This window comes from Delphinapterus leucas, chromosome 2 (genome assembly GCF_059928025.1).
Source record: "Delphinapterus leucas isolate spDelLeu-1000000601 "Yukka" chromosome 2, BTC_Dleu_Yukka2, whole genome shotgun sequence".
Classification (NCBI taxonomy): Eukaryota; Metazoa; Chordata; class Mammalia; order Artiodactyla; family Monodontidae; genus Delphinapterus; species Delphinapterus leucas.
Window position 1 is genome coordinate 35,473,877 of NC_143130.1, and position 15,912 is coordinate 35,489,788.

General features: G+C 50.6%; 1 protein-coding gene across 2 annotated transcripts in view; it reads right to left on the reverse strand.

Annotated features, from left to right (window-relative positions):
* RASGRF1 (Ras protein specific guanine nucleotide releasing factor 1) overlaps nucleotides 1-15,912 on the reverse strand; it is a 103,551-nt gene that overhangs the window by 56,428 nt on the left and 31,211 nt on the right. For both annotated transcript variants that reach the window (XM_022554601.3, XM_022554604.3), the window contains exons 4-7: nucleotides 13,441-13,533; nucleotides 10,639-10,892; nucleotides 3,184-3,263; nucleotides 458-651 (exon numbers count right to left, since the gene is read on the reverse strand). In XM_022554601.3, the coding sequence (XP_022410309.1) occupies nucleotides 458-651; nucleotides 3,184-3,263; nucleotides 10,639-10,892; nucleotides 13,441-13,533 (621 nt within the window). The remainder of the gene's footprint in view (nucleotides 1-457; nucleotides 652-3,183; nucleotides 3,264-10,638; nucleotides 10,893-13,440; nucleotides 13,534-15,912) is intronic.

The window sequence follows — 15,912 nt, forward strand, 5'->3', positions numbered from 1 at the left end:
AGAGAGACAGAGGCAGGGAGAGAGATACAGCGATGAAGCAAGAGAGAGACGGAGAGACAGAGCAGGGTAGACAGATGGGGGGGCAGGGTGGGCAGAGAAGGGGGCTCTCAGTTCCGAGGGCCCCCATGAGCGGGGCTGAGGAAGGACACCCACTGCACTTCTGATCCCAGACTCTCTTAACTTGGAGGCTCTTCCAGGGTCTTGTCTGGGACGAGAGCCCAGAGCTTGAGGTTCTGCCCCGCAGAAGGCAGGACCTGGAGATGGACTCAGGACCAGGGGCTGCCCCTCACTTTCTGCACGGCCTCCCCCAGCCAGGGTCGGCGGAGGGTCCTAACCCCGTTCGTTCTCCAGGCCACCGGGGGTTTGCACGGCCGTGGCCCTCGGCACTCCGCGCCCCGGCCCCCAGTCAGCCGCAGCCCTCCCGGCGCATGCGCCCTGGCAGACGGGGCGGGCCCACCTGGAACATGGGGTAGGTGAGGAAGGTCTCCAGCGTCCTCTCCTCGCAGTCGGGCTTGGCCTCGTAGTGCTTCAGCAGCTTGTCGAAGTCGCGGTTCTGCTTGCAGTGCGCCAGGATCTGCAGGCTGTACTGGTGGTTGCGGACGAACTCCTGGTAGATGTTGAGCATGGGCAGCAGGATGTCGAACAGGTCGGCTGGAAGGAGGCGGGACTCAGCGGGCAGCGGGGGCGCCGTCGGCTCCCCCCTCCCCCAGCCCCACCCGGGGAGGTCGGGGCGCGGCTCAAAGCCCCATCGGAGTCATCGGAGATGACTCTGGCACCACTGCCCTCTCCTAGGCCAGACAGGGTGGCCCCAGGCACTGAGATCACAGCAGATTCACAGGTTTTTGAGATAGAGCCCTGTCTAGTCTGACACCTGTGTACCGGAGGTCAGAGAAAGGAGGTATAGAGGGTGCTGCGGTGTGTCCCCCGGAACCCCTGGTGGACCCAGGCACTTGCTCCCCAGCTGCCACCAGTGCGGGTGGCTCTCAGCTGGGTTCGCCCTTGCTGGGAACTGCTATCAGCTGAAGGAAGCTGCCTTGCACAAGCTGGAGCCCAATGACAGGTCCAGGTCAGGGTGTGAAGGCCGGCCCCTGCCTCGATGGAGGACGTCCCTGAAGGGCCACCTCAGTTCCCGAGCTTCCCTGGGGTTGGCTGAGGCCCCTGTTGTAAATGCTTTGTAGTTCACTCCCCCCAGTGCCCTGGCTCTGCCAGGCTGTTATGCTGAGGGGTCCCCAGGGGCCCCCCTCCCAGAGTGTCCCACCTGTGACTGTGACCTGTCAGAGGTCACGAGGTGAGTCAGGACCTGGCCTGGAACCAGGCTTTCCAACTCCCCCATTCCAGCACTTTCCACCCCATGATATGCTTTCCTGAGTCTCTGTCCCTTCACCTGTTGTCCCCTTTGTCCCTCTGTCCCTGTCCTTCCAGACCTCCCCAGCTCTGCAGCCCCTGGCTCAGTGAGGTGGACCCCCTGCTCAACCCCCCGTCTGTCTCAACCTCCTGGGTATCTAACATCCTGTCCTTCTAGCTCCCCAAAGCCCAAACCTGCCTTTCAACACTTGATGGGATGGGATGGACCCTCTAAAACCTCTGCTTACTAACCCCATTAAAAAAAAAGACAGTGCAACTAGAAATGATCATACAAAGTGAAGTAAGTCAGAAAGAGTAGACAAATACCATATGATATCACTTATATGTGGAATCTAAAACACGACACAAATGAACTTATCTACGAAACAGAAACAGACTCACAGACACAGAGAACAGAATTCTGGTTGCCAAGGGGGAGGGGAGGTGGGGGAGGGATGAAGGGGAGGTTGGGGCCAGCAGATGTAAGCTTTTGTATATAGAACGGATAAACAACAAGGTCCTACTGTATAGCACAGAGAACTATAGTCAGTATCCTATGATAAACCGTAATGGAAAAGAATATTAAAAAAAGAATGTATATACGTGTATAACTGAATCACTTTGCTATACAGCAGAGATTAACACAGCATTGTAAATCAACCATACTTCAATAAAATAAAATTAAAAAAAAAGAAAGACAAGCGTTCCTTGGAACAAACTCTAAGTGGGAGCTCTTATGTAGGGCATCCAACTACCCAGTGGACAACCTCTTTAGCTGTAAGACTACAGAAAGTGCAGCCTGTGTCTTTCTAGGGCTGCTTCTTATTTTGACCTCGGAGAAAAAAAAAATGGTGCCACTCCCCCTGGAAGTCTCCTGGCCCGTGGGCAGAGGAGCCTTTTCAGCCACAGCTGTCCTTTCACCTCCCTGAGCCCGTTCCCTCGACCCCAGAGTGGAAATGACACCAACACTCGCCTTTTCCTATTGAATTAAGTGAAAGGAAGATGGTACCCAGTGTGGGAGGGGCGGGATGTGGGACGCACTCCTGTACATCACTCACAGGAGTGAGGGCTTGGAGAGCAAGGTGATGATGTGTACATGGCGGGGAGTCCATCCCCATTGTTTCAGTAATTCTACTTCTGGGCACCTGTCTCAGGGGAATGCTCTCTAATACGGAGACAACTTCACATGCAGGGATGATTATTTTTAGTAGCAAAAAGGTAGAACAACTTTAAGAGTCGACGAAGGGAGATGGCTACATAGATGGTGGCAGATTCACGGGGCACTGGAACATTATACAGCCATCAAAAAGCATACTTTCAGCTTGAGAAAACACTTATGCAATTATGTTAAGTAAAAAAAAAAGAAAAACCCACAGCAAGATTTAAATTCTATATTCAGTATGTTTGCAATTATGTAAAAGGGAAAAAAAAAAAAAACAACCCCAAGATCTATGCATAGGAAAAAAAATTGGAAGGAAACACACCGGAGTGTTTACAGTAGTTATCTTTGGGAAGCAGAAACGTTGATATTTTTAAATGTTTCCTACTTTTCTGGATTCTCAGATTTTCTCAGATGGGTACCTATATATTATTTTTAAAAGGGAAAAGCAGATAAGAAACCAAAAATATATCACTTCCTCCTAGAAATGTAGCTTTTGCCAACTTCTCTTTCCTCTTCTGCTCCCTCTGAGGGATTCTGTGAGTTTTTAAGGGGCCACTCTGTTACATTCGGGAAGGACAAAAGTGCCACCAGCCAGGAGGTGTGGCCCCTGCACAGGGACTTCTCAGGTGGGGATGGGGGCGGAGGGGCAGGAGACCTCTGCCAGGGCTGCTACTCACCGAGGACCAGAGTGGGCCAGCTGGAGATGCGGGCCTTCAGGCCTTGGTAAAAGATCTGGTGCAAAAACATGATGGTCTCGCTGGAAGAGAAAGCACAGGGTAAGCTCCGGCCAGGAGTTCCTCTCCTTCCAGGTGTCCCCTCCCCCAAAGTTCAGTAGAGCTGAGGGGCCCCAGGGGAGAGGGCAGGGGCTGTCACTGCCTGTGGGACTATAGCAGCAAACCTTCTCAGGTGAGACCCCACGAGAAACCCCATCAGTGGGGTGGACCCTACAGTCTACGGGGCCTAACGCAAAACAAACACGCCGGCCCCTTGTTAACCAATGATTAGGAATTTCAGGATGGTGACAGCAGAGCCTCAAATTAAGCACGGTTTTTCTAAGCATGCCGTCAAATGCCCGTGAAGCCGGCCAAGGAGGGGGCACTGCGGCTGCTGGCTTCCCTGGCCCCCTCAATTCCCCACTGGCTCTGTCATTGGGTGCTGCCCCCTCTCCCAGGAGTTTGTGTCCTGAAGGCAAACCCCCATCCTGGGGTCTCACACTCTCAGGACAAGGGCAGGGAGTGGAAGGCGCTGGGTGGGCGCAGAGACGCCCCTGAGCTGTGAGACGCAGGAAGCCAATGGGGGCCTGGGACCTCATGTTCACGGTGGGCCTGGGAGGCACGGGGCTCCCTGACCCCAGAGGAGTTTGAAATGCCCTGAGCACCCCACTCTGCAGAGAAAACAGGGTGGGTGGGGAGAAAAAGGGTGTGAAAAAGAATAGAAGGGAGGGCTGCAAGGGAGAAAGGGGTGAGGGAGGTGAGAGGTGGTGGTGGGGAGAGAGAACAGAACACGGCACCTACGGCTGAAGAGCAGAGCCTGTAACTCCATCACACCCGCAGGATGTGCAGAAGGGCTGGAACCGGTAGGGCCTTTAACAAGTATCTAAGTAGCAGAAACACTCCCGAGTTCTCATTCCTGAGAGTGGCTCCTCTCATTACCGTGAATTAACTGTCATCTCCCTAAAGTCCCAAAAGAACAGGCCCGCCCAGGTGTGGTGACACCGTGATTTCTGGACTAGGGGCCCCGCCTGATGGCTGAAGTCATTTGCAGTTTTCAGGTAACATGTCTGTGACAGATTCACCCTTGACAGGGCTGGTTTCTTCCTGTCTGTGGCCCCTGAACTAGTTACTGAATAGATAAACATGTACTGTACCAACGTGAAGAACTTCAGTCGTCCACATGGGAAGACCCTTAGAAAAATTCAAAAGAGACCAGTCCAGGGGTGCGCGTAAGTGCACAGAAGGGAGACCGTGGGCCCTGATGCGGGGCAGGGTGGAGGTAGGAGGACTTTCAGGGGTTCCTGGGGAGCTGAGAGGCTCTGGATGCCCCCGAGCACCGCCCCATTCCCGGACGGCTCCCACAGACGGCTGCAGGATGCACTGTGCAGGATTCACAGCATGGACTTGTAGCGTAGCACGTTAGGAACATCATAAGCTGGGACTATAAAAATATAATAGATGAAGCCTCTGTTTTTAAGGTACTATAAACTGTGAGGATTTCACTTGTCATTCTACTACTCAGAAACTACCATTGTTACCTATCTGATAAGAGAAAGATGATCTCATTTGGATTCGCTTTGCTCTACAAAATCATTGTGAGTGGGTTGGTTGAACATTTTCCCTTTGTATTGGCCATTTGAATTTCTTCTTTGGGGAACTGCCGAGTCATGTCCATTTACTATTTTCACTTTTATTAATGTAAAATAACTCCCCATATTAAGCGTATAATCTTAACATACACACTGCGGATACTTTTCTGCTCAGCTATTTGTGTTTGGTGTTTTTTGAAGGTTTTCCATTTTGCCCTGTGAGATTTTCTTTCTGTGTTTTTGTTTCAGGCATCATGTCTTTCCCCACTCTTAGACTGCATGCACACTCACCTATATTTTATTTTACTATTTCATTTTTACACATAAATACTTACCTAGGGTTTACTTTGGTGTCGGATGTGAGTAAGGGATGTGAACGTCAATCTTTCTTTCAGTTTGTAGCCAACTGCCCCATTTTATTTATCAGATACTACAGCTGCTTTCACTGCTTTGCTAAGCTGCCTGTTTTGTTACTAAATTCTCATACATGCCTACGTCTGTTTCTGGACTTTGTATTTTATTCTGATGGACTATTGGCCTGTTCTGGCAATAGTCTCACGCTGTTTTCGTTACTTTTAATGTATTTATAGGCCTCTAATACATTTTAATTAATGTAGGAAATGTTTCTTTCATTGTTTTTTTCAGAACATTATGATCTATTTACATGCATTTTACTCCTTCAGTTGAACATTGAAATCACTCTGCTAGGCTGTACTTCGATTGGAATTATATTGAGTGTATAGCATGATTTGGCTGAAATGACGTCTTTACGACATGGAATCTTGCCATATAGAATACTGGCCCACTTTCTGTTTCTGTACAGCCTGTAAGCTTAGAAGGACTTTTTATAATGTTAAACGGTGGAAAAAAAATCCAAAGAATATTTTACGATAAGTAAAAATTAGATGAAATTCACATTTTAGTGTCCATAAGTCAAGGTTTATTGGAACACAGCAACACCCATTCATTTAGGATTGCCTAAGACCACCTAGTTTTGACAGAGACCCTCTGGCCCACAAGGCCTAAAATATTTACTATCTGACCCTTGACAGAGAAGTTTGCTGATCCCTAGTCTATGTGAATGTTGTCCCTGAGTTGTGCAGTGCACAGCCGGGGCAACTATACTCTATGGCCCTGCACACTTGACAGTCCAGCAGGGAATCTCTACACAGAAGAAATCATTATTTAAGCACAATGAATGCTACAAAAGGGGCAGCATGGGGGCCCTGGAAGCACACAACAAGGGAACATATAAGCCAACGGTGACAAGGGGCACGGGGGTGGTCAGGGACATCCAAGGAAAGACATGAAAAAAGAGTAGGAGACAGCTGTCATGAGGAAAATAGGAACGACAGTAGGGTGGGAAGAATTCTAGGGAGAGGAAGTGACTTGTCTGCTTCGGGAAGTGCTCATTTTGCCTGGTTCCCTTCTTGAGCCCAGAAAGGAGTGTGACTTGCCCAAGGCTGGTCCTAGGTACACAGGGCTTGGCCCGTGGAGGGCAGAACCAGGCCTCTTCACTCCAGCCTCACCCTGTGCCTGTCCCTCCTCACTCCCCAGGCCATGCAGACAAGACGAATTGATGGCAGCACACGCCCCCACTGAGCCTCATCATTCTTCTCCACCCAGGACTCCAGGCAACCACTGCCAATCAATCAGAGCGGGCATCAAGATAGGAACCATCTGTCCCCCAGGCGGGATGCCTCTCATCACGGGGCAATGCCTGTGGCTCCAAGCACACGTTGCTGGGCATGGTTTTTATTAAAGGGAAATAGCCCAAGAGTATATGCTCATTGTTTCAGTTAAACATAACCTGGTGCACATGTTTACTTCAAAGATTCCCCCCGCAGCATTCAAGAAGCCCACAGTTAAGCCCCTCCCCAGCTCTGCAGCATCCTCCGTGAATCTGCCAACCTGGAGAGAGGCCTCTCTCTTCTCAAGGACTTCTTTTAAAGAACTCCAGCAAATGAAATCACCAAATTGGCATCAGGTGTCTAATGTGGCTGTACATTTCAGCCTAAATGCAAATCCAGGGGAAAGCTATGTGCAGAAATGCCTTCTAGTGAGTGGGCTGGCAGCCTCCGCCCTTGACCTGTGACACATACAGACTCTGTGCTGTGGTCCGAGGCAGGGAGACCTGGACGGTTCATGTCCCGGATCCGGCCTCCACAGCACCTACACGGTAAGAGGGAAGGCTAGGCTCACATACAATCGAAAGTTCTCGACAGTGCAGGCGTGGGCAGGAGTACGTGCTGAGACCTGGGCTGTGATGAGCTGGCAGGGGGGTAAGGAGGATGGGGGTCGGTGAAGATTCCAGACTATTATTTAACAGGGCAGCAGGGGGGAAGCACAGGCCTTCACATAAAACAGAACTGGGTTAAAATCACAGCCCACCCGAACCCTGAGCACACCCCGTCACCTCTCTGATCTCTGGTGCCAGCCTCATGGGGCGTCTCTGAGGATTGGAAATTATGTAGGCCAAGTGCTTACAGAGAGCCTGGCACCAAGCCGGCCCCACAAAACACCATCTTAACGTGGTGAGTGTAGTCCAAAACATTCAGTCACGCAAAGTGCTGTGCAGGGTTGCTATACAGTTAATGAAAAAAAAATTTCAGCCGTTCTTTGTGCTCACAAAAAGCACAGAGGTTAAGACAGTGAAGCTTATACTCTTAGGTACCCAGTGGATCATATAGTGAGGGGTGAATGATTAGAAGGCAGTCGTTTTCTAGCTCTTCCTGCCCCACCCTGGGCCCCGGGGGAAGGAAAGAATTCCGACCTGCTCCCGATGGAGAACAGGGGCCAGGGCGTGGAGAGAAGCCAGTCACCTCAGATTGGCATCCATTGATAGGATCATTGGTTCTTCTTACTTAATATTGTAAGAAAATACAGTAAAACATTTGATTAATTTTCAATGTTGAACCAACCTTGCATTCCTGGGATAAATTCCACTTGGTCATGATGTATTATCCTTTTTATATATTTCTGGATTCGATTTTATAATATTTTGCATCTATGATCATGAGCAATATGGGTCTGTAGTGTTCTTTCCTCATAATGCCTTTTTCTGATTTCGGTATTAGAGTAATGCTGGCCTCACAGACTGAGTTGAGAAGTGCTCCCTCCACATTAGATTTGAATTCAGTTTCTCACAGGGTGCATCATAGTGAAGCTTTCCTGTTGTACTAATGTCTAGCTCTTATGAGCACTTGGGCTATGCTGGGCTCTGTACTAGATGCTTTACGTGAGCTCTCATTTGATTCTCCAACACCTACAAGAGGCAGGTCCCATTCCCTGGTCAGTGTTTCCGAGGACCGCTAGAGTCCATATTCTGGAGGCCTTAAAGATTGATCGGGCTGGGGCTATTTTGACCAGGATCAATGAGACTGCTAAGATGGGAAAGAGTCAACCTTGGGCACATTGTGGAAAAGGAGAAACAGGGCTTGCAGGGGCTTAGAAGGACACCAGCAAAAGAGGGGACTTTCTTCCCTCCTGTTTATTCTGTTAAAGGCATCTGGTCTGATCCATGCAGTGACTAACAGACAAAAATATAAAACCATGTTGTGATTTTCTTCAAACAACTTTTGAACACATTCTGTGAGTTGGTATGAATACTCTTAACCAAAGATTACAGGTGAAAAGGATTCCATTGAATGCAGTGTAACAAAATTATGCAAAGATTAAATAAATACAAAAGGGCACCTTTATCTCTTAGTGGTTATGATAAACGGTCACCAAAAGTTTGCAACTGTGGCCTAAAATGCAAGGAAAGCACAGACAACCTAGAACTATTACAATGCTTCCTGAAGTATTTCTCAGGTAGGTCCGTGGCTGAGCCTCCAATACAGGCAGTCCCCTGCGGTTATCTCAAGCCTCTCATTTCCGTGTGCTCTGGGACCTGCAGTAGCAGCTGCACCTACACACTTGTTGGAAATGCAATCCCTATGCTCTACTCCAGATCTACAGATTGAGAAGCTCGGGGTGAGGCCCAGCGTTCACGTTTGAGAAGCTGTGACTCCAGCTGAGCTGTCTGGAGTTTATTCAGGAAGAAACAAGTTCTTCACACTTTTCAGCCAAATTCCAGGTCATTGAGTTTAAAAAACCCAACTGTAGTTTCTGGAGAAAATCTTACCTGACTTCACAAAACAATAATACCTAGTTTCTTTGTTTTAATAAAGAAATCAAAGCATTTATTTACTCTCTAAAAACTGCGTTTGAAATGTATATTAAAAAGCAACCTTGGGCTTCCCTGCTGGCGCAGTGGTTGAGAGTCCGCCTGCCGATGCAGGGGACACGGGTTCGTGCCCCAGTCCGGGAAGATCCCACATGCCGCGGAGCGGCTGGGCCCGTGGGCCATGGCCGCTGAGCCTGTGCGTCCGGAGCCTGTGCTCCGCAACGGGAGAGGCCACAACAGTGAGAGGCCCGCGTACCGCAAAAAAAAAAAAAAAAAAAAGCAACCTTGTAAGGCCCAGTGATTCAGTTTCTAGAAGGTCTAATGAGGCTAAAAGCCACTCCCCTCCCCCTGCTCCCCACCCCCACCATGTCCCCATACTCCGACACCTCATCCACATCCATTGGGTCAGCATCCCAATGTCCCTGTCCTTGTCCTTCTCCCAGTGACTTTCAGCATCTCCGGCTCAACCTCTCAGAATCAGACCCACGTCCACTGCCTCTACCCCATCTCCTTCCGGGTGTCCCACAGGTCCCTAAACTCGTCACAGCACACTGGCAGGTAAAGGGGAAGAGCAGGGCACAGGGGAGGTGACCCTGGGTCCCAAACACCTCTGCAGAGGGCGTGGATGAGGGCCAGCTGCAATTAGTGAAATGACTGGAATGATGGATACTTTAAAAGAAATGCAGCTGAATGAACAACCTGGAGCACATAGTGCTTTACTTTAATTCCTGAATGAGAATCATTTGTAAATAGCACTCTGTTGATAGGTTTTCATGTTTGTTGCTTTTACCTAGTTTACCCAATTTTCATGCCTACCAAAAAGCTCATTTAAACCATTTCCTAAGACTTTTAAAAAGAGGTTGACAGCAGAAGGGCAGCCATCAGCTCAGCCTTGCTTTCGTAAGATATGTGGGTAGTGTGATACACAGCCCAACGCTAAGGGGACTCAGAATTCTAAAAATTTAGACCTGGCTTCTAGATCGTTATGACGATGATATTAAGGTAGAAGAATGGAACCCATGTGGTTTTCTGTAGCTTGATTTATAACTTGCAAACATTTAAACCAGGGTTTCTCAACCTTGGCACGATTATTTTTGGTGGAAGAATTCCCTGCTGTGGGAGACTGCTCTGTGCACGGTGGGATGTTCAGCAGCATCCCTGACTTCTGCCCACCAGATGCCAGTTGCAAACCCTCCCCTGCAGCCCCGCCAAGTTTTGACAATCAAAAATGTCTCCCGTATATACACTAATATGTATAAAATGGATAACTAATAAAAACCTGCTGTATAAAAAAATAAATAAAATTAAATTAAAAAAAAATTGCCTCCCAGGGATTGCCAGCCATTGATCCTACTTGATACTTCTGAAGCAAAAAATAAATTAAAAAAAAAAAAAGGTCTCCCAGCCTTACCCCAGTTGAACCACTAGTTTAGACATATACTACGTGGGCCTCTGTTTGTATTCCTGCCTGCAGTAGCTGGGGCACTGGCTTCTCGTCATGGGACCTCGGGCAGCTTCCTTCCTCTCTGGGCCTCAGTTTCCTCCTCTGCATTTGGCGGGGACTAGTCAAGGGCTCGCGTCCAAGCTCAGTGCCGGCTAGGCTCCCTCTTCCCGCCTCAGCCAAGGGCTCCGGGACGGGGCGCTGAGCTTCAGGGTGCTCACCTGTTCAGGAAGATGCTGCTGACATCGTCGTGCGTGATGGGAGGCTTCTTGGAGCTGGCGGCCATCCGCAGTGGGCGCAGGAAGTTGTTGACAAGGATGTGCAGCTGCTGCACGTACTCGGCCTCGGCCTCCAGCATGCTGAACACCACCTGGTTCCTCTTCCGCATGCTGTCGGCGTGCGGTGACCGGATGTAGTCCTGGATGATGGTCTTCCACTTGCGCCGGCACAGCCAGCCCCGCAGGAAGCTCTGCACCTGGGCGCCGAGACCAGCGGGAGGGTCTCCCGTTAGCCTCAGCTGCTCTGGTCCTTCCAGGCTGTGAGCGCCCCAAGGGCAGGGGCCAAGGCCCTGCTGTCCCCCACGCCGGGCACGTAGGGAAAAGAGCTGAGGCAAAAGATCAGGCCTGGTGCTTCTGCCTGCGTGGTGTTGGGGAAGCCCTTTGGTTCCTCTAAGCCCGTTTCCCATCTGTGCCATGGGGCTAATGAGATGACGGCTGGACTCAAAGTGAGGTCCCTGCACGGGAGCATCAGCAACTCCCCAGAACTTGTTAGAAATGCAAACCCCCAGGCCCTGCCCCGGCCCTCTGCATTTAAACCACATCCCCCAGATTGCTTTGGCAACATCCTCCTAAGGAGGAAAAGTGTGGCCCTGAGTCCCCATCACGGGAGGGGGCTTGAGCATAGAGGGTTGCCAGGCTGTGCTGGGCATGGCTCACACCTCTTCTTGCCTAATGACTGGCCTGAAAGCCCAGAAGTTTCAATGAAAGCTCGTCTGGATAGAGGGCGATTATCAAATTCAGTGCGGCAAATTAGTTAATCTCATGCTTGGGCCTCATTGGCGCCCGCCTGGAGCCTCTCCTCTACCTCCGCGGGGAAATGAACACAGACACTTGACTTGCCCGACTTGGAGTCGGGCTGCTTGGCCTGGCCTCGTTCTGGCAAGAACTTGGGAAGGGCCTCGATTCACAGACACAGAGAACTGTTTTAAGATATGCACGCTTCCAACCAAGGCACCATGTAGCTCCCCACCATTCCTGCTGAGCTGTGTGCAAGCTCAGGGGCTGCACAGGGAGGGCCCCAGGGCCCAGGAGCAAGGGTGCTGGGTGGTGCTGGGGTGGGGGCACCTGGAGATCCTGCCAAGGCACTCATCAAAATATTATCAGCTGCAAAGGGCACTGGCCATGCACAGTGCACAGCAGGTGCAACTGTCCGGGTGCAGACCTTTGGCCAGGGACGTCTGCCCTGGGGAGGAGAGGCCTGGCCTCAGCACGACAGATCTCCTTGAAGAGAGGAAGCTTTTCTAGATAAAGAAGGGCTTGCTCTGAGGCCCCAGGAGGGAGAAAACAAAAGGAGGGAGGTGCATTTCAGGTGGTACTTAAAAAAATGTTCCAACCAGAATGGCTTTGCAAAACGGGCCGCGAAGCCCAGTGGGGCCATGGCAGAGAAGGAAGGCCAGTGCATCCCTGCCTGGGCGGGGCTTGGTTCAGACCCCAGGTGGCACTGGTGGCAAATCCCAATGTCCATGGGGGCCTGGCAGGTCCTATAGATCCTGAAGCCGGCTGGGTGGGCACTAATGGGAGAGCACCTGGCCTGGGGCCAGCAGTCACTGTGTGCAGGAGGTGGGCCCAGGGCTGCGAGACCTTCTGCTTTTCCAAGAGATCATGTGTCCCAGTGACCAAGGATGTGGGCTCTGGAGCTTGGTGGCCAAGGTTTAAATGTGACTCTGCAAATACTTAGCTGTGTGACCTGGGGAAGTCACTTTGCCTTTCTGTGCCTCAGCAACCCCACATGTGAAACGCAGATAATAATAAAACCTCAGAGGGCTTTTAGTTAGGAACAGATTCATCTGCATAAATCTCCTAGAATAGTGTCTGGCACATGGAAAGTGCGTAATGAATGTTAGCTCTTCCTATTTTTGAGAAACCAGAAATACATATTTTTATGTGAAATGTTTAGCTTTTAAAGCACTGGCAACAAATTAAAAAGGGAAAAAAGAAACACCGTGTGGGCTAAGAACCCCAAACATGCTGGTAGGCTGAACTTGGCCTGTGGGATGCCAGTTTGCAGTTTTCTGGTCTGGATGGCGCTGGTGTCCTTTTACGCTCTCAACAAGGAGGATTTTCTGGTTTCGTGTGTTTTTCTTACGGTGAGTCAGGCTCCCCTGCTTCAAGTCTGGCAAGCTGCAAACACAGACCATACTCTTCCTCTCCACATGCCCCTCCATGGGGTGGCCTATGGTGCTGGTCAGTATCTCTGCCACCGGGCAGTTTTCTCATACCTTCTGAGATGTTTCTCCTAGCCTCTAATAGTGTAAAACCAGTGGGGCCAGCTAAGGGGTGTCACAGAGGCCGGCTCCCACGCTGACGTCTGCCGGGGATGAAAGGAGGAGGTGTTTGCAGGACAGTAGCTGGGGGGAGGGCGGGCATGCAGGGCTGTGACAGTGGACATGTGGCCTGGGGTCTCATTGAGGCTGCCCAGGGTTGTGAGGAAAGCTCTCGGCTGTGAGTCTCACAGCCTGGGTTCCTGCCCTGGCCCTATCTACTCTTCCATCTCTTGGAGCCTTAGTTCTCCTATCTGTCAAATGGGCTGAACCACCCTACCTCACAGAGACAACCAGAAAACATGGCTCAACGAGGTGCTGGTCTGGGGTGAGGGGCTGTTGATTCTGCCTTTGGAGCGGAGGTGGGAGTGGCACGCCCGGGAGCAGTGGGACAGTAGGTGGACACTGCAGACCCTGGGCTGTGCCAGGGGGCTCTCTAAAGAGGACCAGGGCAGATTTGCCAGCCCCGAGAGATGGTACAGACCTTCTTGATTTTCTTGATGTCACTGTCTTCGTCGTTGGGTGTGACAGTCTGGGTGGACTGGATGCGCTCATTGTCCTTGAGCAGGGATGCGATCTGCAATGGAAACACAGGTCAGCTGCAGGGGCCGAGCGGCACCAGCTGGTGGAAGCCCCACCCCTCTGGCTGCCACCAGGCCGTGGTGTGGTGAGTGAGCGCCCTGCCACGTGCTCCCCAAGGACCAGTGGTACTGCAGCTCGTGTCCTTTGCTCTGTGGGAGGTTTCGAGCCAGACGTCGGTGAGTGAGCACTGGACCGGGACCCTGTCCACCTGGGTCCAGGGCAGCTGGGCTCTGACTCCGAGTGACCCTGGGCGAGGCACTCTCTGGGCTGCAGGCAACCCATCTGTAATCTGGGAGCTTTGGTCCAAATCTGTGATTCTCTTCCTTATTCCCTAAACCATCAGTCCCTTTACTTTCGAATTTTTACTGTGGTAAAATATATATAACATAAAATTTACCATTTTAACCAATTTTAAGTGCACAGTTCAGTGGCATCAAGTACATTCACATTGCACCATCACCACCATCCGTCTCCGGAACTTTCTCAACTTCCCGAGCTCTGTACTCATTAAACAATAATGAGTTTAATGAGTTTAATAATGAGTTTAATGACTTCTCTGGCGGTCCAGCGGTTAAGGCTCTGCGTTTCCACTGGAGGGGGTGTGGGTCTGATCCCTGGTCAGGGAACTAAGATCCCGCATGCCACACAGTGCAGCCTAAACAAAACAAAACACACTAACTCCCCATCCCTCCTCCCTCAGCCCCTGGCACCCGCCCTTCTACTTTCTGTCTCTATGAATTTGATTTCTCTAGGGACCTCGCCTAAGTGGAATCAGACAGTATTTGTCTTTCTGTGGCTGGCTTATTTCACCAGCATAACATCCTCAAGGTTCACCCATGTCACAGCATGTGTCAGACTTTCCTTCCTCTTTAAGGCATTGTATGTACAGACCCCATGTTGCCATCCATTCATCTGTCGATGGGCACTTGGGTAGTCCCATTATTTTTTTCAAACAAAACCGCCCTGGAGCCCCAGCAGGACTTCAGATGAAAGCACTGCTGGCTTGGCTGTCCCGTCCTGGGACAACCCTGAAGCACTTCTCTGACTTGGAACCCTCTTTGGAGCACAACCTGGAAACTGCTGGCCTAGAAAAATGGAACAGCCCTGGAAACAAACGTTTGGGCTGATCTAAGAATCTCCATTTGCCATATTTCGGGATCAGAGAGGTCGGCCCAGCTGCAAGAACAAAACCAACGGGGTGGTGACCAGGAGAAGGGGTGCCTTTAGCCATACTGTGGCCGGAGCCTCTGGCACTGCTCAGGTGGACGGGCCTGTGGTGTAGCCCCTGGGTGGGTTCCTTCCTGCCACCCCCGAGTCCGCAAGTCTGCTGGGGGTCCTCCACCAAGGCTCCCACGGCTTGCGGACTTTCCCGGGAAAATGCAGGCAATGCTGATTTATTCCATCGCGGCTGTGAGCTCTGTGGGCGAAGGACCACCCCGTTTCATTCATTCCTGGGCTCCCGGTGCTTAGCATTCGGCTGGCACTCAACGTACATTTGTTGGCTACATAAGTAAGTAAGTTAAAGAAGGATCAGAGCAGGGACCTCCCTGGCTGGGAGTCCAGTGGTTGGGACTCCACGCTTCCATTTCAGGGGGTATGAGTTCCATCCCTGGTCAGGGAACTAAGATCCCACGTGCTGCATAGCTCGGCAAAAAAATAAATAAATAAAAAATAATAAAAGAGGTTTCATTAAAAAAATTTTTTTTCAAAAGGATCAGAAAAGCAGCAGCAACAAAAACCTCAACCACAGGAAAACACTGCAGTCATCAAGCCCCACACGACTAAAGATAGCAGCTCAGGGGAATCCACAAACACTGCCACAAAGCCAGAGCCCCTCGATCCTCTTCAGAGCACATGGCTTTGTCCCCTCAAGGCCACTTGCTGAAGTGCAGAATGAATGGGCTCTCACAATTGAGCGAATTGAGCACTTTGAAAGCAAGATGGAACAGTTACCCGCTCTCCACTTGCGGGTTGCTAAAATTACCCTGGCCTGTGCTTGGAGAGCGGCTGAAAATATCTGAGAAATATTCAGCACCGACATGGGCTTTTCTTTTTTCTCTCCCCCCCACCTTTTCTTTCCATTCTCTGGGAACATCTGCACATTAAAATAAAGGCTGATTCTTTGATCTGTATTCTAAAGGCCTAAGGAACAAGCGTGCGCGCGCGCACACACACACACAGAGGCAGACTACTGGAGAGCTCAGAGATGCAAGGATGCTCAGTCGATGCTCACCTTTGGTCTGATGTTGTCACCTCCTTGCCAGTCTGCTTTCTTTGCCAGTTTTGAGATTTGCACACGGAAACCTTTTTTTTCTTTTGGATGGCAGTGTGTGTGTGTGTGTGTGTGTGTGTGTGGTCTGTATTTAAAACTGGC